Here is a 22,596-nt window from a genome sequence, read left to right as displayed (position 1 = left end):
GAAAGTTCAGCAGGACCTCAAAAAATACTGGCATCACCTCACCAATAGAAACATGCTTAACATTTCATACGTTAAACAGCTGAGTTTCTGTCTACAGAGGCAGAATTCAGTTCTGTGTGGAATATTTATTTAGTCTGTATGGTTCTGCTTGCCCTACTGCCTTTCATTTCCTACTGACAAACATGCATGTGTTAAGGCCAGACATAATGAAAGCTAAGACATTACTACAGTAATTATTAGAGTATTTTCTGAGCTCCCATAGCCAAAAGCTGTGATGCTGTGAGTAGTGTTTGGCTTTTTTTTTTTTTTGATAGAAGCTCTGTAATTTTCAGAAGCATACTGTAATAACCTTTTTAGTTGCATTCAGCATGTATGTATTTAAATCTATTCACATGTCTGAAAAAGTACCTAGTCTCATCCCAGTCTAAGTTATGTTACCATCAACATTTTAGTATGATTCGCAAGCTTACCTCAAGCAAAGTCCAGGGCTGGAATATCAATAGTGTCGGACACTTGAACTTTGGCCAATTTCTTTGCAGGAAGCGTGCATGGCAAGTACTGAACTTGGCTTGAAAAGAGAGATCTAGGCATTGGCCTCAGCCTCTTCTGTAGGGAAAAAGCTCTGTTTGCATGAAACTTGAATGAAATCAGTGTGGTTTTCCACAGGCAGAAGAGACTACCTTCTTGAAGTGCCTTCCAAGGCCAACAAGATACCAGGCTGCTACTGATAAAATCAGAATTGTTATTTCAATTTATGTGCACTTTGTATGTGTATGCCTGTACTTCAGAAAAAAGGTTTTGTATCCAAGCCTTCATTCTCTTAATTTCTTATATGAACATTTAAAAGACATTTTAATGTACATGCTCTTTCATAAGCACCGTTTCTTTGTCTAGACTTTTGTATAAATTAGTCAGGTCTGACAGATGGGATATTAAAAAAACAGATGATCCAATTGAGCGAACAGTGTGTGGAAAATACTGATGTGTAGCTATGCATACACTCCAGTGAAGAATGCTGCCCGAGTCCAGAAATAACTATTGTGCCATAAAAAAAAAAAAAAAAAAAAAGTTCTGTAATGATGAGGAAATCTCCATGCAATGTTCCTGAGGCCCTGATTGATAATACTGACTGGAATTATAGAGTGAATGAAAACGCAGTGTGGCCATTATCTGTTTGGCAGCAATGCTAGAGACCAGTGGAGAAGATAATATCAGGGCTGGGCTGCGGCTGCTGTAGTGCTAGACTGGTACAAATGAGATGTTGATTCTAATCTTGCTGCTGCTTTGTTCTTGGTAATGATAGGGAAGTGAGTTAATTTGGTTGTATGTCAGCTTACCACATTCTAAAAACAGGTGGTGGTAGTAGTAGTAGTACAAACTTCCTTGGCAGTCCAATGTATTTGGATTTCTGTATGTGAAACTTCTCTATTGGCGGTGTTGTTGCAAAGAATGACACCAAAGAAGGCATGCGGAGAGCTCTACCCACACAGGCCACACACAATGATAGTACAGTGTCAATTCCTCGTTTCAAGTAGATCAATTTTCCAAGCTACTCCTTGAAGCTGTAACATCCTGTTTGAGGAGCCAATAAAACTCAAATTCTTGTTTTGCTAATTACCTCTAGATTTGAGGTAATCGAGGATGTAGCTAGCAGAAACAATTGTCTGTAATTGTTAGATTTGCTTCCAAGCAGATCAATAAAATATTATTCATGGTCTATCCTGAGACAGTTGTGCCTTTGGGAGTGTAATGAAGGTGATACAGTATGTCTTGTGCCGAGGTTTCTGGAACTAAGAGCACACCCAGCCACTTGTCTATTTCTATGCCTGGGTGAGACCCAGTGCATACAGTCTGTTCTCAAGCCTCTTTTCTGTGAAGGTTGCACAGGTGGTCAGGAGTTTGTGGCATGTTCCAGCCAAGTCTCCAGCTGTTATTTGCGCATCAGGACCTACCAGCCTCATGATTCTACTCTTTTATACCTGATTAATGTAATAGTGTGTCATATCCATTTGGAGAAACTTGAGGAGAAAAAATATGGGAAGGAGGTAGAGAAAATGAATGACTTGGATTTTCCTTTTCAGGGTGGGAGCTTTCTATCTTCAGTGCAAAACTCCTTATTCTCTGACAGTACTCAGGATCTATGATGGATCCCAGTCATCATCCCTTTTGTGTTTTTGGCCTTCACGACATGATGAGTGCCTGTGATATGAACTGGGTAATATGAATGCTTTGCATTGACACCCTTGGCAATAGGTAGCCATGGAACAGCTCTTTGCAAATCTCATGCACTGACAGAAAAATGGGGATACTTCCTCTGTGGGAAAGGCTGTAAGAAATCAGTGCATCCAAGTTCACAGTTTGTTTGTACCCACCCTGGAAATTATTTTCAAGTGTGTGCTGTGTGGTTTCAAGTTAATGGATCAAACTACCTCCTAAAGTAAATAGGTTTAACTGCCTCTGATAGCAGAAACTGTATTGGTTGAACCCCTGGTTGAACGGAGTTCATGGGAGTCTTATATATCCACAGAATACTTTCACCTCTCACCCACCTACGCTGTGATCCTGAATAGCAAATTAGGAAAGTACAACTTCCTACAATGCACTTGCTTTCATATCCCTTTGGGATGACAATTAACTTATACAGTGCTCTTAGAAGTTACATACAGAAAATTAAGCTAGTGCGTGAGTTACAGTTAAATTCCTGAATACTCTGTACCTACCATCGTTCCTTGTTAAGCATGCTGAAAATCCACATAAAATAATCTAGAGGATATATGCTCTGTTATTTGGGGGCTGATTACATGAAAGCCTTCAAGGAAAAAATACTTTCCCCTACAATACAATGTTCCTTTTGTGTAACCTTACTTTTTTGTGCTTTTCCAGCTTTAATCTCCTTAGACTCCTAGTCAAATATAGAAATGTGCGGTATCTGTCTATTCCATTTGTAGTCTGAAATAGCCCTTATAAAAAAAGCTTGATCAGGGATGTAACACGTTGTTTCAAATGCAAGTTCTCAGCCAGTCACTAAAGGCTGTTACATTTGCCTTGAACCAGAATCGGCTGTCTTTGTGATCTCCCAGACAAAACACCAGTGAGGAATTTGAGGCCCTTCATGATCATACCTTTGCACTCATTGTGCCTTGATTCCTGCTCCAAAACAACAACTAGAGCCAGCCTTCATTTTCTAACACACTGAATGTTAAGTAAACTGTGCTTTCTCTTATACTGGCCCTTGCAGTTGAGACATCAAAACCCATCATTATCCTCCTGTCTTCAAGACTGTTCCCTGTTTTGGGCACAGGACAATGCAGGTAGCAAGTGTCACTGCTAACCATGGACATAATGAGCTCTTTGTCTTATTTTCCTGTCCTTCCTCATCCATCTGGCTGCATCTGTTTTCTTTTGCTTTGTCTCTAATATTTTTGAAAAAGAACTATCCCTGTTGCTTTATGTTTGTGCTGCACCTAGCACGAAAGTCTGTTAGGACTTCAGGAGTCACTGTATTAAAAATGCTAACTTCTTTCAGCAATAAACACTACAGTTTGGACAGAGCAGTTTGGTGCCTTTGAATTCCCATTCACCCATTCTGTCTATGGCAGAGGGTAATGTGTCCAGCATATCTTTGAGAATTTTTTAGGATTGTCAGCTTTGGGAACTACTTTTAGAGGGCCTTTCAACGACTGAAACTTCTGCTGGAAGCGTGGTTAACTCTCCGCTTTCCCTAAGCTCTATAGGGCTGCTAAACTCTACCACTCTACTGAACCTGCAGCAGCTTTTATGCAACCTTGTGGTTAAGATTGGCCCACTCCTATTAATGTACGTTTTGACCCATTTTCCTGTGTAGTATGGCCAAAGGTGGCAAACAGATCTCTAAGATGAAATTCATTTCTTTGTGGTAAATTATGATGCCAGATAGGCTGAAAGTGCTGTCTGAGTTATGACACCTTTTCCTTTCCTCCATCTCCCACTATGTAAGAACTCTGTTTCTACAGTTTCCATGTGCCCATTATGCTGTACTTTCCCCTCCCAAGTTATTTTGCATATATATAAATGCAATTAAACATGTAGCAAAACTTTGATAGAGATATAATAATTAACAACCTGCTGATTGCTTGATTTCCCAGTTGACTTTTAATGTCTTTTTTTTTTTTTTTTTTCTCTTTTGAACAATCACATTTCCAATTTTGAATTAGATTTCTGGGAATTAAGAGCAGGCTTGGAGATGGCTTCATGAAGCCATCTAGCTCTCTACTTAGCTCTCTATTTTCCTCAAGTCTAACATACATTTTGTGCGGTCAGCTGAGGTTATTGAGCCAAGCAAGGTCCAGAGAAGTGGCATTCAGCTTTTCTCACCCAGCCCATGCTACTGCTGCCTTTTATTTTAATTCTTCTTTCCCATCCTCTATCCTTGTGTTCCGCTGTGCCACTTACATTACTGTTTGGAAATCTGCGGAGTAGAGGGCAGGATTATTATTTTACACTAGAAACTTATGCACTACTCTATTTAACCATATGTTTCTAACAGTGTTCAGGAAGGTATTTTATCTCTGCCCCAGCTTCCCCTATGAGACCTGGGGCTGGAGACCCACATGTATGTAACTGTGAAACTAGGAAGCCGTATTCTATATAATAAAGACTCTGGATGGTGTGGAGGTGATGGTGGCAGGAACCAGAGGAGCTGACATGGAGGTGCTGGGGCTATGCAGGAAGCAGGGAGGGGGCTCCTCTGCTCATGGCACCCTGAGGAAAGCACCTGGTCTCCACGTTGTCTCCAAATCATAGCTCTGGGTGCTCAGCTGCCTTTGTCTTTTACCTTGTGGAGCATAATAAAGGAAAGAGGAAAGACCTTTTTTGAAAAGTACATAAAAAAATACCTGAAACTTTGTGCATGGGGAAAACCCTCAGAGGCCATAGCAGTGGGTGATGTCACCAGCTGGGCAAGGGTCAAATGTCTTTGTGAGCTCGTGGCAGCTCTCCACAGAAACCTCCTTTGATGTTCATGTGGAAGATTTTGGATTGGGTCTGCTAAATCTTAAACAAATAAATAAACGAAGCTGTGCTTTTGTCAATACTAGAGCCAACTGCATGGAAGTCAGCGGGTGCCAAAGTAGCCTGTGCCTGACGGGTCGGCTCAGGGATGCGGGTTACCGAGGTCACCCGCTCTGTAATCGCATTTCTCGCCCCCCCGGGTCGCTTTCCTGAGGTAAATCGGGCGGCACGAAGCCGTTGGGCGCCTGAGGGGGGGCGGGCAGGGGCCGGCTCCTCACAGCGGGTGGCCGGGGTGGCAGAGCTCTGCCCCGGGGCTGGCAGCGACACCGACCGGCGAAGGAGGTCCCGTCCGATCCCTGGAGCTGGGAGCTGTGTGCCCTGAGGAGGAAAGCTGTTCGTTCGCACTTTTTTTTTTTTTTTTTTCTCTCGGGAAAGACGCGGAGTGCAGGTGCTGCTGCCCACAGGTGCCGGCTGGCGCCAGGTGGCTTTGTTAAAGTCGTCGGGGGGGGGGGAGGATGAGCACAGCCCTGAGGCGATCTGTAACCCGCCCTGGGACACGCATCCGTTGCATTTTGGGGTTGCTTTTAAGCATCTGAGAGGAATTCAGCACGAATTACAGCCTAGAGATGCCTGACTGAGGGGGACAGGTGCTCTGAGACCCCTCAGCTGCGCTCTGGCTGCTGTACCCGTCGGGTCCCCGCTCCGGAATTATTTACTCCAAGCAGGCAGAAAGCAGCTGGACTGCGGCTCGGGGCTGAGCTCCCTGCACGGGCAGCAGGAGCCCTGCGAGCATCAGACCCCCGTACCTGGTACCTGAGGTGCTGTGCACGAAGTGAGGGTCCTGGGGGCCAAGTGGCCCAGCCCCGGTGCTGGGTGAGCAGCCACCTGAGCAGCATTCACGCTGGTACGATGGAAAGAGACTTTTGCTTGGTGCAGCCCTGCTGTCCTATTTGCTTCAGGTTTTGCAAAGCCCGCAGCCTTCTGCGAGCAAGGTGCGAGCACAGCATCGGCAGAATGAAGACAGTGCTGTCTGCTGGCTTCCGCGGGCCTGAGGAGAGCGAAACTGGCCAGCTAGCTGTGAAATCGCCTGGGGAAGGAGACCGAGAGAGGAGACTTGAAGCAGCCGCCGATGTTTGCAGCAGCCGCCCCCCGTGACTCCAGCGTTAGCTGCTGCATTGGCACTGCCCGCCGAGGCAGCCTGCAAAGCCTGGAAGCAAGCTGCTGCTGCTGCTCCTCCTCTTCATCCTCCTCCTCCTCCTCCTCCCCTGCCCGGCTGAGCTGCTCCCTGCGCTGAGCAACTTCCAGCAGGGCATCGCAGCATCCTTGCCTTCGTGCCTTAACGCCAGGGGGATGCGGGGCTCGCCTCTGCAATCCTCCCTCGGAGCGAGCCCCAGCCCCGCGCTGAGGCTCGGTGTGTGAGAGCGGAGCGCCGTGCCTTGCCCCAGCTGCCGCCTGAACTTTGTCAAGGACTCTTTGCTTTGTTTTGTTCTGTTATTTCTGGACCTTGTGAGAGGGAAGATCTTCCTCCACGCTTCAGCCATGAGCGGCTGCTCGAAGAGGTGCAAGCATGGGATCGTCAAATTCGCCCAGACCATTTTTAAGCTCATCACAGGCACTCTCAGCAAAGGTAAGGGAAAAGATTTTGATTCACGTTGTTCCGCTGTGCTCTCAGCTCTGCGGGAGTTTTGTAGCCTCTAAGGAAGCTTGTGGTAGTTCAGTGTCACTGCTTCAGAGGTGCTCTGGTGCAATTCAAGGAATTGGCTGCTCTGGAGAAGTTCCTGCGTGTGGTCAGGCTTGGAGCCGAGCTGTGAGCCTTATGTAATTGTTTGGAAGTTGTGTAGTTTGTAACCTCTGGTTGCCGACTTGTTATAGCCTGTGTCTGTACCAGGCTATTTCGGTGTGCTGGGAGATGCTTCTGGGGGAGCTGGTGTGCAGCTTCAGATTTGTGAAGAGTTCATAACTGCCGGCAGATCAGTACTTCTCCTGGGTGTCTTTTTTTTTAACTTTACTGTTTCTATTAGTTGTTTGAAACATGTGTGTGTTGGTTCAAAATCTAGGTCACTGCTTATTACGTGCTCCTGAGTATCTTTGGTTTATCTACAGTCTGCTTTTTACGTACACCTAATACACCTTTACCATGTGCAGGTGGAACAATACCAATCCTAATTATGCTTCTCTCTTACCTGAAATCAAACAATAAAGGACAGAAGTCCTCTATGCTTCTCTGTATTCATATAATCTCAGTGGTAGTGTACTGAGGTAAGTTATCACACTGCTATTTTTGTTGGTCTCTTTTCATAGTGATGCTTCTCAGCACCCTGTACTGGATAAATGCCTGTTGGTGGTTTGTTAGGGTATTTTGGATAACAGTGATATTATGCTCTACTGTTGCTTCACCATTGAAATGTGGATGGTATTTAGGTCAGGGGCAACCTTGTACAAATTCTTCCAGTGTGTTTCTGGGGGTAATTTTTAGAACTTCCAATAAAATTCTGACTAAGGTATCAGAGGAGAGACTTGTGTAAGGCTGAGGAGTCACTCATGCGTTTTGCAAATGTCAAATCTTCTGTTTTCTTAATCTTTTCATAGCCAAAGAGCAAAAAAGAAGTGTGTATTTTCCACATAATGTTAGTCTTTTGTGGTGTTGTGTGCCTGTCTGGAGCACACATGCTCCTGCATGAATTGTAGTGTTTGAGTTGTTTCTTAGGGTAAACTATAACCAGGCAGAGGTGACTTCTAAAATAGAAAAAGTGCAAGTACCAAGAACTGAAATGTAATAGTGGAACCATAGAATTGTTTGGGTTGGAAAGGACCTTAAAGATCATCAGGTTCCAGCCCACCCTGGCACCTTTTTGTAGGAACTGGGAAAACTATTCAATCCATTCTTTGTCTATCTGGAAAAAATTTAGCAACTTCCTCATATAAATCTGAAAGCCCTTGATTTCATGTCAAGAATACTGGACAGGTTAATTGTTCTTACAATTTTAAATCAATCATGATTTTATCTTCTTGTATTTATTTTTTCTCTTCCCCCTTTTTTTTCCTGTCATTCGTAGACTGTCAAACATCAGAAGAAAGATTAAATATTTTTTTGAAGTCCCTCAAAGAAAGGGAGGAGCTGTCAGGTGTTGGTTATAATTCAGGATTAACACCAACATATCTCTCTAATGTTATAAGCAAAGGAGAAATTCAAGTAAATATAGCAAAAGAAATAACTATTACTATGGCTAGAGAAGAGAAGTAATGGTAGGATACTAACCGCAAGACCTCATTTTCTCCATTGAAATTAGCATGTCGGTAGGGTATATTTGCTGTACTTTATTTGTATTTTTTTTTATGTATGGTGTATTTTTATGAATGCTGCTATATTTGCTAGTGATGGACAACAAACTGCTCTCTTTGCTTGAGCTCCCCTTCAAAAAAAGGGGGAAAATCTGGGTTTGGGTGGTGCTTCTTAAAGGTAGGGCAATTCATCTAATGGGGCATTATCAAGCAGTCCTTGTGTCTTTACTGCTTGTCCGCCTTTTGCAAAGGACTACATCAATATTGGAGTTGGACAGTAGAACAGCACTCTGCAGTGAGCTAGAAATCACAGTGGAAAATGTCCAAGACTTTTTTCATTTCTTCTGGAAGATGTCAGAATTGTGCTATCATTGTCTCCCTCCTTGGCAGCCCATGCAATAGTACAACACTGTTCTACCCACATCTTCCCTGTGACAATGTCTCATTTCAAGCTGCTTGGACTAGATAAGAGTGGTGTTCTGGGATTCAAAGTACTTAAAACTCTGAAACTATTTTTTCCCCCTACTCATCTGCTTTTGTGTTGTACTGGAAGAATCAGATTCGGGAAGGAATAAACCATGGGAATGAGTTTGATTCATAGGTATTAGAGAGATGCTGTAGTGAAAAATTAACATCTTGATAGCAATATCTGTGAAACTCTTAACTAGAAAGAAAATAACTGGAAATCTAAATTAGGGGTTCTAACTGTAAAAAAAAAAAAAAAAAAAAAGGTAGGTGTTACTTTATACATTTATGCCACGCTTATTGTTTTGCATTTCTTCTAGTGAAACTTCTGCAGGTAATCAAAAAAACAGAAACAGCTGTGCATTGGTTTGTGTTCTTTAACTTAGGCAATCTCCGTGCTAGTGAATATTCAAGTTACGTCTTCTGTGTTCTTTACCCCATTGTTTCATTGTCTTCATACTGTTTAATGCCTTTTTTTTTTTCCCCTGTTTTTAAACACATTTGACAGGCCAAATCCTTTGTGAAGCACGTGATTCATTCTCTTCTCCATACTTCCACCTTTTTGAGGTTTATTAGAGTGGGAGATATTCTGCAATTCAACAAGGTGCAATCCTTAGCACTCAGTGGTTTCTTCTTGTCTCAACAGCAGCAGTCTTTTCCCCTTGATTATTTTCAGTAATAAAAGGAGGCTCTCTGAGCTGCAGCTATTAAGTCCTTCCTTCATCAACAGAGTGTGATGAGACAGCAGCTGCCTCCTGGTGTGGGCAGTGAGGGGGAAGACACACCTGGTCTCATGGTGTGTCACCAGCCTGTTGGGTATGTCCTGACTTAAATCTACAGTTGCAGCAGGTCTACAGGGCTTTAAGCCAAGGAGTTCATAGCTGGTACCTTTGCAGAGCTGGATTAGCAAATTTTGCCTGCATCCCAAGTTCATTCTTGCTTGGAAGGGCTTAGTGAGCAGAATGATCGAGCAAGTCTCTTCTGTATGTATATGAAGGTACTGCTGATGCCTCTGGAAACACAGCCCTGCTCAGTGACCAAAACTGAAGCTGGAATGAGACTGCTTGGTCTCTGTTAATGTGTTCTGATTATCAACGCGTGAAAAGCAAGATTATTTTAGGGATCAACTCCTTCAAAATGTTCCTTTGCTGGAGCAGATAAGCTTTTGCAAATTAACTACCCTTTCACCTTCATTCCCGAGCTGCCCCTCTTTTAGTTAAATGCTTGCCAAAGGCTCTCATTTCTGATTTCTTGCTTTTCCCATTTCTGTTCTGCAAAGCAATTCATCTGGAACTGGTAATTTGTCCACTTTTCATAGTTTTAATTGCCTAATTATCTGTTCCAGTGCAACGATAAAGTCTTCAAACATTTTGCTCTCCCCACAGCCTTCCCCAGTGTGAAAGAAAAGTTTTATTGCACTTGGTCTGTTTCGTTGCTGCTTTGTGAATCCAAATTACAGCTCTTCTTCTGAGATGTTATATGAGATGGGAAAGGAAGTGCATGGTCCCCTTTAGTCGTACATGGGCTCTGTCTTCTCTCAGTGGAAGCTAATCTTGTTCCTTTGGGCATTGCATTAGATTTGGCTTGGTTTCTCCAGCTTCTGAAAATGTAAGGATAAATGTTGCTAGATGCCCTGAAGACATAGGAAGGTTCACTGCAGTTGTTAAAGTGATGCCAGGGATCCTGCACCTCTGCCATTTGAAGACGTTTCATTCTCTTGTTGCTGTGTAGCCCCCCTGCACCCCTGAATTCTGGATACTGTCCTCAAACTTATAGAAGCTGTTATTCAGAGGGCTCTTGTAAAGGCTTTAATGCACATTCCTTTATAAAACTCTCTGGGCTTTGTAATTCTTCCTTAGTAAGGAAGTTGGTTATAGAGGCCAGGCAAATGTTAACGTACTTTTACACTGAGTTGTGTTAGATCTTGTCCGCATGTTTTTATGACCACCTGGAGTAAATGCAAGTTTCTGTACATAAAACACTGCTGTAAACTCTCATTGAGAGAGGGGCTGCCAGTATGACAAGCGGAATAATTGTCTTTCCCATGTGTATTGTAGAGAAGAATCTGCAGCTAGTGAGGCTTCAAGGTTCGGTACCTGATCTCAGCTCCACCTGATGAAGATCTCCAGTGTAATTGCCTCTTGCCTGAGGCATGTGTGTGATGCTTGTGTTTTGGTTTTAGAAAACCTAGTTAACTTTGTTCCATAGTTACCAACCCTTGCAACTGTATGAGTTAATAAGCCAAAGACACTTCTGCTTGGCATGTTACACATGCTTGCATGTCTATGAAAAAGCACTACAAGCAAATCCATCTTCTACAAATGCTACAAACCTTAAGTAGTCTGAATATACGGACATGTATGTGTGGTTTGTCTTTGTCTTACTTCAAATGAGATTTGAGAACCAAGAAAGAGGAGGAGCAGAAATACCATAGTCTTCCTTTTAAAACTTTTGCAGACTTGTCCTTGTCCTTGTAGAAACTAGTATCTCTGCAAAGACAGGGCTGAATGTGTATAAGAAATTTATTAAGAACTTCATTGTCTGCGAAGGTATAGCCCCAAAGAGTGAATATGTAATACCATTTATCTGAATATAACAAGAAAATGTTCTTGTCTGCTGGGAAACTGTGCGATAAGGTTTTGTAATGGTATTTTGCAATATGCATATGTCTGTGGTGTCTTAGAGCCATGAAGGTTGTTAAATCTTGTGACTAGGTAGGTAACCTGTCAGTGGGAAAACCAGCATCTCTTCTGGATTCTGCGCTAATGACATCCTAATAACTAGGTTGTTTTTTGCATAACTAATGAATTGATATATAGATTCTCTAATGAAAAAAGGGCAATAAAGCAATGCTTAAATTCTACAGTGTTGAGAAATGTACAAGAATTTAGTGTCTTAACTTGTGGGGCTTCTGTTTGGTTGGTTTTGGTGTTTTCTTTCTTTTTATACCTAGTGGACTACATGGGAGATATGCTGCTGGCAAATGGGCTAGGGAATTCAGACCGTGCTGTAGCTTATTGATATGCTAATTTACCGTGTCTGTTCTGTCACTTAAAGTGGAGTAAAATGAATATTCCACAGTATATTTTGACCTATCTGACCCTGTTATTGCCCACTTAATGAAAGGATATAAGCATAAATGGGTAACTTCTGAAGGTAGCTCAACATAAGTGGATAGTGACAGATTAAATCATCCTAATATTAGGTTAAATTAGCACATGAAGTGCAATTTCAAGACATAGTTTTCTTTTATCTCCAGTAAGTTATCTCTAACAGCACAATGCTAGAAGGTGAAAATAAGGTAAAACTTGTCAGTTTGTTTGGTGCTCACAGCCAGCCTTGAACTGCAAGTCAGTCCTCTCTTGGGGCAATCTCCTGTATGCATTCTCATGAATTATCCCTGTTCTGAGTAATGGTTTTATATGCTGCCTGCTTTACTGCTGGCAACAGAAATTTGAGTGGTGCTTCTTGTCCATGCTGGGTACCAGGTAAACCTGATGGGAACTGAGCAGGAGTCCCATGGTTAGGGATGCAAATGAAATTCTGGCCTGTCTTGACTTTATGGTGGTATTTGTGGGGTTCCTGTCCATGTGACTTTGTTTTCACTGTTTTAGCATGATTAGTAAAGCTAATGAATGGAAATGTAATTGGAAGCAGACACTGAAAGGTTTTAACTGTGGTAGCACTTAAGCTCATGATGTAATTGGGATGAATATTCATGGCCAACTTCTTCCATGCTTGTACAGCTTTGCTACAAACTCAATATAATTTGACTTGCACTTCTCAGCTGGTTCTAACTTCCAATTTAATTCTTAGTAATGCCTGCTTCAATGTTTGGTTTGCAAGGCACGTGGGCGGAGTGTATTAATGCTGATAACTGAAAGTTAAGTAGTCTGGGGTTTAAAATAAGAGTGATTAATGCTGTCCTTTATAAAAGTGAGACCTGGTGAAACAGCCTTACGCTGCAGAATGAAAGGGAGAAATTGCTTCCCCAGGCTTGATGAGGTGCTTGTCTTGTGAAGGTGAGTTTTAAGAATTTAAAAATGCAGTCCTGTTACAGAACTGAAATAACTGCATCTAGCAAAAGTTAATACAGTTTTGTATCTTTTGCAACCTGAAAAATGTCACTAGCATTTAAAAGGCTAGTAGAGAGCACTGTGTAATGTGCCTGCCTTTGAAAGCTTTGAGTGACGCCTTCACCTGTTAGGGAAGTTTCTTTCAGATGTGCATTAACTGCACGATGCTTTCCTTAGGTTATCTGAAATGAGGGTGTTTTAATTTGCCACTTGTAAACTTTTTATAGGTAGAAGTTGAGATGTTTGCATTATCTCAGTAAGACTGTTTAAACTGAGCCGTGGAAGAAATAAAGAACAAATGCATCCTTTGTGAAAGACATACAGGGTGTTTGACTTGGTTGATCAGCAACCATCTTAGGCTGAAACTGCTAACTCAGGCTGTGCACTGCCCCTCTTCTTTATGGGCTTCTGAGAGTCACATGTTGTAAAATATCAACTCAATCACTTGGTGTGGGGTGACTAGCAGGAGTCGATACTGGACTACACAGTAAGGACCCAGAAGTGCATTGCCTATGTCTTTGTGGATCCAGCTTTACTCGCACAAGCTCACCTGATGCACTGTAAGTAATGGCTGAAATCTTTGTGACATTTTCAGACTTTGTACTAAGGTTCTGGTCTTCATCAATCAGATAAAGTTTTATAAATGTATTTGGTTTAGCTGTGGTTTTGTATGATCTGCTTTTGATATCACTGGGGGTGACATTTATGGTTTAGTTTAGTTTTGCCTATGCCCTCCTAGTTTTGGTATAAATGCCTTTTAGTCTTTGATTAATGCCTTATCTGTTTTATTTATTTATTATTACCAAAAATTGTATGTTTCTGGATGTGTTCCATAATGTTCTGTGACTAAGGCAAATATGCACCCTAGCATCACTTACTCTGTCCATTTGAAATTGGAAATGTGTGTTGGCTATAAATGAAATCAATAATAGACAGAAGGAGCCACATGACAGGGAATACCATTCTCTGTTCTAAGTGGGTTTTGTATGTTGAGTTGGAAGGGTAGTGATGGACGAGGAGGATGGTGGTTATCCCAATTAAACAAAATGTTTTTAATGTACATGTGTTTCACTCTACCAACTAGGTCGCAAATAGGCAGCATTTCTCATGGTCTGTAGGCAGTGCTGGTGGAGCATCGGTCAGGTGTCCTGGGAAGCAGAGGGGAACTTTGTAAGCTTTGTGACCAGTTAAGTAACAAATTCCTGCTCTTAATTCCCAGTGTTACCCTGTGGCTTTGGTACCTATAGGATAAAATACGTAGATTCAAGTCTTGAAACCTGGGTAGGTTGTGTTTAAATATGCTCACTTTAACACAGCATCCCACATTTGTGAAGAGTTATTTAGCAGTTTGGAATGTTCAGTGTCTCCTTTAGTGACAGTAAACAAAATAAATGATAAATATAATGGATCATCTGTCTTTCAAGAAGTAATGGAATGATAAATAGCAGTGCTTAGAGAGGTGCAGCGTAAGTTTTTGTGAATGTAAAAGGCAAAACGACTGGCAGCTGTCCATGAAAAAGTGCTGTAGTACTGCATGGTAATGAGTTCTGGAAATAAACTCCCAGTTTAAAAAGAAGATGAGCAATTTTATCATGTACATTTTGGTACAGACAAACCTCTTACTTCAGAGGAATAAGCATTGATGACATCTATATCAAAATGCTTAGCCTAATATGATAAATATGGCTCTTGTCACACCATCCTTAAGTAGTAAAAAGGCAGCTGTTGATTGAAAAATTGAATAAAAACCATCTGGATTCAGTCGAAGAGGAGGCTGACACAAACAAAAAACTCATTTCCAAACATAAAATTTAGGGAAGCTAAGTAAGCTTTAAGGTAATAAAAGACAAAGTGAAACAGACTTTTCGAATTCCTTCTGCTTGCTGTGATGTATGGACTGCTGTCCCCTACCTGTTGCACCTTATTGAGGGAGCAGCAATTGGTTGGGTTGTGTGTTCTGGGGAAACTCGTAACTGTCAGGAAGCTTTTGGCTTGGCTCTGAAAATGTTTACAAGCTTTCTGACTGATGAATTGTGTGTTTATGTTGATGCTCTGAAAGGGATATTATCTCGTGCTTCCTGAGAAGCAATTTGAGACTCAGCGAATAAAAGCATCGGACGAATGCAATCCATGCTGCAGACGCGGTAACTCAGGATGCTGCCGTGATTGCCATCGGCAACATGGTGAGCGGTGATAACTTGAGTCCTTTCACTTCTCAAAAGGCCTCACTCGTGCAGCCATGGGGATGCTAATCACTGCTTCAGAAACTGAAAAGTGCAATTTGCATCAAGGGCTGGCGTTTGAATTTATGGGTTCATACCTCATGCTGTGTCCTGCGTTCATCTTGAAAACAATTCCGCTCAGTGTGAGTTTTCTGTCTCCTCATAAATACAGGAAAACATGAGAAACATTTGCTTGACAAACATTACCCCTGCAAAATCATCACTACAAGCATAACATATTTGCAGTATTTCATGAAGATGCAGAACATCAAGGCCACAAGACATTTCCTTCACAAGACAGCTTGTGGTGAACCAAGTGTGTGTTTGTCATTATGTCTTTAGGATGAGATATCACTGCAGGGGAAACTTAACCTACAGCATAAAATATACTTCATCAAGGCGGGAAAAAAGGGAGCACATAGCATATCTTACCTCTTAGCATCACTGTTTTTTTTTTGGTTTGTTTGTTTTTTAGGAAATTTTTCATGGAGAGGGGAATTATGGCTTAAATGCTTATTTAAATATTACTGTCTGACATGAAGCTCCTAGCACAAACAAGGAAATGTTACTTAAACTGAGAGCTGCTTGAGAGGGAGTGCAACAAATCCAGCAGAAGGGTGGTGGGGATGTGCTCCTGTAGCTCTGAAAGGCGTCATCCTGCATAGCGAGGGAATGGATGTGGAGAGCTGGAGTCTGCTTCTGTGCATCTTGATCTTGTTTGTGGTTCCTTGTTAGTTTCAGAAAAACTCATGTGCTACCAGTCCTACAGAGCACAGCTTAGCCTTTTTTTTTTTTTTTTTTTTTTAAGTGCTTTTTAGCAGCTTAATTATTTTAGTCCATTTCAGGACTTACCTGGCTTTGCTGCACACTTGGGGCATGACAAAGATACATGTAGGTATCTAAACTGTAGGTATAAAAACAGTTTCAGCAGGGGTGGCATGAACTGGATGTTGTTTGATACGGTTTGGTTTGGTTCATTTTCTCCATAGCACAACATCTGCAGGCTTGATAAGCTCAGGTAGCTGAAGAAATACCATGTGATTTTTGTAGTGATCTTTACTTGCAAGGATGATGCTCTGGATCAGTTTCTATAGAGCGAAAGTCTTAAGCAAAAGCTCTTCTTGTGATTTCTGTCTGTTGGCAACTGATGCCCTGGAAATGCCTCACCATGCATAGAACTTTAAAGACAGAGTATGTTCATTTCAGGAGCTGTGTGTTTTGACACTGACTTTAACTCCTGTTGAATTTTACATGTTGGGGGTAAATCCCTTTATAAAGAATTGAGAACAGGAGAAAGTGAGTTTTATGACAAGGATATCTTTTCCCAACAAGCAAAAATACTTGCTTTGCACTTAATGGCTCAGTACCAGAGGCAGCAGTGTGATCTACAGCACATACAGTAAGCCTTAACCCTCACAGTATGCAAATGATAGCCAATTTATAAAAGAGCTTTTTGACGAAGTTGTCGTCTTAAAATCTACAGAGAACTTTAATGAGATTTGCATAGAGTTCTGAGCAGTATTTGTTTTTAAATGACTGAGACTTAGCAAACAACTTGTCCTGTAAAACAGCTTATCAGAGGAGTTAGCCCTGTAACGGATTTGATGCCCAGTATCTCGTGCTTGCTCTGTTGATTTGCCTTCCAAGAAAGATCTTCCATGTAAGTGCAAAGTTTTACACAAATAGCTGTAACAAGGGGTGCAAAATGCCTGGTCGATAGCTGTAGCAACAACCAGACCTCACGGCAGAGCCTGTTGTCTCTAGCACGTCTGCAGTATTTCCTTGAACAAAACCAAAGGCTAAAATCAGTCTTTAGCTAGTCAAAGGTTATCTATGTTATAAAAAAATCTCTTTTCTGAGAATAACCTGATAGATGCATCTTTCTGTGTTGAAGAGACTGGCCTGAATACAGACTGTGCTTGAAAACGTGAGTGCCACAGAAAGCAGTGGTTTGATGGTAATTGTGAACTTATTCTTGGGCTATGTGGTTTTTGGTCTTGTCCGTAGTGACAGCTGCACTCAACAATACTGCTTTCTGTTGAGTCTGTTCCAGCAAGAAATGCTTAATATTAGCGATCCATAGACACGGAGATGCTTCTTAGAGGTCCATTTTCCTTCTGTTTGGGAGCACCATGAGTATTGCAGCATTCATCTATTGTGCACGGAGCTCTAAACTTAAACCACTGTGGTCTGGTCTCCAGCACGTGTGAAGTGGCATTGCTCTGTGCAGCACTTCCAGATCTGTCCATTCATTCTGGTATGTGATGTTCTGCTGGAGAACAAACACTGTCATCAGCATTTCTGGGTGGTGAGGCTTTGTAAATACTATCCCAGAAAAACCATAACGTTCTTGCTGAGTGTATATATATTTGTCAATTACAAGACCACTTGGTTTGCATTTGAAAAGTACAGTGTAACTTCTTTGTCTTTGTTCCTTGGAGGTATTTCAGTAATTTCTGTCTACTGTGGGTATATTCTAAGGGGCAAGTGTTGGACAACATTTGAAAACCTGGTTTCTCTTTAATTTGATGTATATAAATTGCAGATTGTTCCTGAAATATTTGAGGATTAAAAGGAATAAGGTATTTCAGGGGAGTTTCTAGGTTATTGTGAGTACAACTTTGATTCTTTCTGACTTCTGTTTGGCGCTAATTTCTGTCCCTCTACATGGGCAAAGATATAAAGCATTAAAAAAGAAAGCAACTAAACAACAACAAAAAACACATTTGCATGGTAATGTAGCAATCGTATGTGCACTTAATGTCAACTGTAGAACCCAATGAGTTCTATCAGTGAAGAAAATAAAAACAACTAGCATTGTGTATCAAAAAAAACTAGCATGTTCTTTATAGTTGCTGAATATTGCAGTCTGAAGTAGTGTTTCTTGAGATGAATTAAACCAGTCAATAACACTTTGAAATTACAAAACTCAAGGGAGTTTGTTGTGATAAATTTGTGACCGTTTGGATTGGTTGAGATGTTCCAAAAGAGCTAAAAATAGTCCCAGAAGCCTGGTGAGGAGCTGCAGAAGAGGATGCAGGAAGTGTTTGTGCTAGGTAAGCTTATATGTGCTAGGTTAGCTTATATGTAGGTTTTTGGTTTTCAATAAAGCCTTTGTTTTCTGGTTTGAAGGGGAAGGGAAAGAAAGACTTCTGGTACACTTCAAGTAACATTGCAAGTACTGCAGTGCAGCTAGAAGGTGTGTAAATGCTGGCTTTTATAAAGAGCAGCTTGACAAAGTGCCATAAACATCCTTTTTACCTTTTAAGAAGTAAGTGTGGTATAGAGTTTGGGCATGAGGCTCTACTAGCAGTAGTATAACACAAGCTCTAGAAGTGCAGCTCTTATTTCCACTCATCAGATGAAAGCGGGAGGTACCCAGCTCCTGGATGGAGGGGATCTCCAGGAGAGCGCACACAAAATGTTTCTGTTGAGCAGAGCTTGTTTAGGTATTAAATTCCTTTGGCCTTGCTCTTGAATTTGACTGATGCTATTTTGTAGGGCCACATCTGACAGATGAAGAGTTGAGTCCAACCTCTGTTCTTTGCCTTCTAGCCAGGGTAACTGAAGCTGCATGAAGCAGTGAGCTGGCCAGAGGGCTCTGTTTGCCTGCCACTTGCAGTTAGTTCTGCTGCATGCAGTAAATCCTGTTTTCCTGTAAACTGAAATGCTTTCCTCCAGTACTCCAAAAGTGTGTAACTGTACCTTTTTCATCTCTTAACCCACTTTCACCTTTTTTTCTACTTCATTTGTTGATTAAGCCTCCTTCTTGTCTTTACAGACTATCTGGCAAAATGAGAATAAATCTAAAGCCTGAGAAACGGCTCACAGAAAAAAATGCATTTGTTTCCCTCCTTGCAGAACACAAAAATGACAACTTCCATTCAACTTGTGTCAAATGGTCCTCTATGCACCAAAACTAAGATGAAAGATAATAGTTCTGAAAGCAAATGGAATAAGCTAGGCCATAAATAACCCAACACTGGGTGTTTTTCCACTTCAAACACCTCAGCCATTACAGAGGTTCCAGTGTGTGCTTCAGGTCAAGACAGTCAAGAAAAAACAGCAAAATGTCTGTTTGCAAAATATCGTATCCCATCTAAACGTGATTACTTCATGAAGGGTTCACTTCTGACACCCCCTCTAAGGTAGAACATCTCTTGTTCTTAGACAGTCTGCTACCTTGTGTCCTTATTGCACTCTGTAACTTCCCCAACACAAGCCATTTGCTGTGCAAGCAACTTGAGTAAGCGCTGTGTCTGCGTACCGAACTGCTGGGGCCGCCTGGTGCCCTTCTGGCATCAAACCAACCGCTGCCCCTGGAAGTCTGACCACTGGGGGAGTGAGACTGACTGCAAGTGAGTTTCAAAATGTGGCATTGTTGAGGTTGTCTTTCTATTAACAATTTTGTTCACTTCTGTAAATATCTTCAATTTTGTTTCTAAACTTTTCTCTATGAATTGGATGTAACTTTAACATCTGTAACTGACAAATTTTTATTGAGGCTGTGCAAATTCAGTTCTTCAAGGGTTTTCTTGCTGTTGCCTCTGTATACTTGTGCAGTCAGTATCTTGCCTGTGCCCACTGAAGTCCTTTTGCACAGCTACAGTCGTGCTGTGATGTAGTCCACACTTTTATCTCCCATCAAGGTAGGATGTCCAACTGACTGAAATACTTCCTGCTTAATGAAAAAGTTCTTCTAAGAAGGTTAAATATGTTTTATGACGTTCTGCTTTCTATGGCAGACGCTGATAGTAACCTCTTGACAACAAATATATGGATATAGTACTGGTGCCTCTATAAAGCACTCAGTAGCTAGAGTCAGATGAATTGAAAGCCAATTAAACTAGTAGTGTATGTGCACAAATACTGCTTGCAAGCTGAGCCATTCCTCTTTAGGAATTAAACTCTAGGTGGAATTGAACTTGTTGCTATAGGAATGCCTTGTTGCTTATTGTTTTACACAAACTCTGAGTTCACTTGCGATGGTTTTTTGGTGTAAGAGGGCATAAGGCAGTGACTGTCAAGCACTGGATTGTAGGCTCTGAAGTCAATACCACAAGCACAAAGAACTAAGGGAGATGTTGGTTGAAATCCTTAAGAACTAGAAAAATGTATGTGGCTCTAAAACATCCTCTCGTAAGTGAACCTAGATTTAAAACACTGTGGAAGAAGTTTGTCATTCATACGCGGCTGTAAACTCAGACGATTACACTGAATTCCACTACTGCAATAATATGTGGAGTCCAGTAACAAATGCCGCTTCCTTTGTAAATACCGGCTCTTGTCAGCAGCCTTAAACCTCTTAGAATAAGTCATTTGGACTTACCAAAGTAGTTAAACAAGTTTTTGAAAATGGCATTTACACTGTGAACCTATTTTGGCATGTTTTAAAACTGGTAGCTCCAACAAAACTGGTATCAGTGCATCCTACTGCTGGAGATGTACTGGCCAAGTCCTATGGGCTCCAACTGATGGTGCACGCTGCGATGAGCCTGGAAGATCGGCAAGTAAAGCATGAAGGTGTGTAAGGGATACAGAAGGAGGAAGGATGGTTGGCTTGATAAGGCACAATAAAGCCAGCCAAAGAAATATTCCACGCGAGCAGTTGTTGTGGTTCAACCTTACTAATATGTGTCTTTGCTCTGCTGCAATGCTACACTAATATTAAACAATGCATTACAGAGATCACAGCGCTCCCTTATGTATTTCATTAAAAAAAAATAAAAAAATCCACCCAAGCCAAATAATATGCAGCAGCTTTTAGATAGTATTTTATCCACTGGAAGAGAGTTTGTTGGTCCATGTTCGTGCAGTAAATGCAGTTTCCATAGGCCAATAATCAACAGAGTTGTTTCCAGCAGACTCCAGGAGCCCTAGTGCAGCTATCAGGGTAAGCTACTTTTACTTTACTCTTCTAAAGTCCTCTGAGCAAAACTGGTTTTTGAGCTTAAATCAACTTTCTTTTCTGTATGGAAGCCATTCTGTTTCCTGTGCAGGAATTCAAGTTGGCATTTTTTTGTAACGAGGGCAGCAACAGCCCCTTGAAAACATGGTGTGAAATCTCAAAACAGAGGGTTTTCTATTTTTTTAATAGTTTTGTTGTTTCTGGTTTCAGGGAATTGATGGCAAAGGATTATTTTTTTCTGCCTTGTTTGCTGCAGTGTGTTACCACACGTAAGAAACTGCATTGTATTCTCAGTTTTTCAGCTTGCACAATATTTAAGATTTTTGTTTGCAATATTAATGTTACTATTGCATGAGAAGTTCCTGTTGCCAACATCATAAAACTGGTATTTCAGTTTGGAGATGCTGTAGGAGCAGGCAAGGGAAATGAAATAATTTAGGTGTCGGTGTCTACATTTTAATGGAGATGACCCTGTCATAACTAAAGAATGGCTTCAATTTACACTCAGTTTCAAGTCCTCTGTGTACTAAATTGTCTTGGTTGCTATCTCCCCTGCAGGTAAAATGTGAACAAGAACTTCAGCTTTGTTTGTTGTTCTCTATGCTTGCTCATAAAATGGATAAAACTTTTCTCTGTAACTTAAATTTTACATCTACCTGCCTGTATGTTTTCTTCCTAAGTTGATTAGTTCATTTGCTTTTGCCCTTGCTTCTTGTTGAATTTCCAGTAATATAATGTGAGAAAGTGAAGAAAACTGTTTGCTGCAGACATTTGTTTCAATGATTTTGTGCTAGTGCTCCTGAGCCCCCGCATAGAATTAATTCAGTAAGAAGCCTTTATAGGCAAACCTGTCTCATGCCACTTGGCAGGGAGGACAGAATGCTTATTGCGATGAGCATCAGTTGGTTTTAATTTGGTTGCTAAACATTAAGAACCAACTTTCTTACGTTGGTGAAGGAAGATATGTGCAAGTTGTGACCCCCATTCTCCTCCTACCCGGGACTCCCCTTGTTGGAGCCATGCAGAACATGAGCGTGCAGGGTGGCTCTTGGGTGGAAGCCTAGGCAGGTAAGAAGAGACCTGTTGGCTCAGGGCATCACACTGCTGCAAACTTATCTGGATCCCCTAACGGGATGCTTCTCCACATGAGTTGTGGTTTGAGAGGAGGAGGGAGACTGATTCAGCATTGAAGGAAAACTTGGTGTGCTCTCTTACCTGGTTCCAGAGTCACGGTCATGTCCAGAGTTTTGCTTTCACAATGAAGTAACTACAGGTTTGTTTTGTTCTTCCATGTGGCTCCCTTTAGCCCATGGACAAGTCCTGCATGATCTACTCTTTTTTTTTTTTTTTTTTTTTTCATTTTTAGTTATGACTACAAGTGGTTTGCATGGGAATTCTTGCTTCTGTGCTGTTCACCCAACTACCAAATTTTAAATAAGTTTAAGAAAACTTCAGCCATTCTTTCTGATGTTTTCTTTCAGGAAGAGTAGGGTCTAAGCTGTCTTTAAAAAAAAAAAAGAGGGAGAGAAAAATAACGGGGTTGTTTGTGATCTTGATTTGGTATTGGCTGCACACCTGAAGCAGCTCAGCTGTTGCAGTAATTCCATTACAGTTCCAGTACAGGTGCAGAATTAATTATACATGGAGAAATCTT

The 22,596-nt window shown here is 41.5% G+C and overlaps 1 protein-coding gene across 1 annotated transcript in view; it reads left to right on the top strand.

Annotated features, from left to right (window-relative positions):
- The first annotated feature begins 5,523 nt into the window (after positions 1-5,523).
- The window catches only part of KCNIP1 (potassium voltage-gated channel interacting protein 1), a 370,449-nt gene continuing 353,376 nt past the window's right edge, over positions 5,524-22,596 (top strand). Inside the window, exon 1 of the mRNA XM_021275941.4 lies at positions 5,524-6,616. Within this exon, the coding sequence (XP_021131616.1) occupies positions 6,529-6,616 (88 nt within the window). The 5' untranslated portion in view covers positions 5,524-6,528. The remainder of the gene's footprint in view (positions 6,617-22,596) is intronic.

Source organism: Anas platyrhynchos, chromosome 14 (assembly GCF_047663525.1).
Source record: "Anas platyrhynchos isolate ZD024472 breed Pekin duck chromosome 14, IASCAAS_PekinDuck_T2T, whole genome shotgun sequence".
Classification (NCBI taxonomy): domain Eukaryota; kingdom Metazoa; phylum Chordata; class Aves; order Anseriformes; family Anatidae; genus Anas; species Anas platyrhynchos.
The sequence above is the reverse complement of the archived record's forward strand: the minus strand, read 5'-3'. Positions and strand labels throughout refer to the sequence as shown.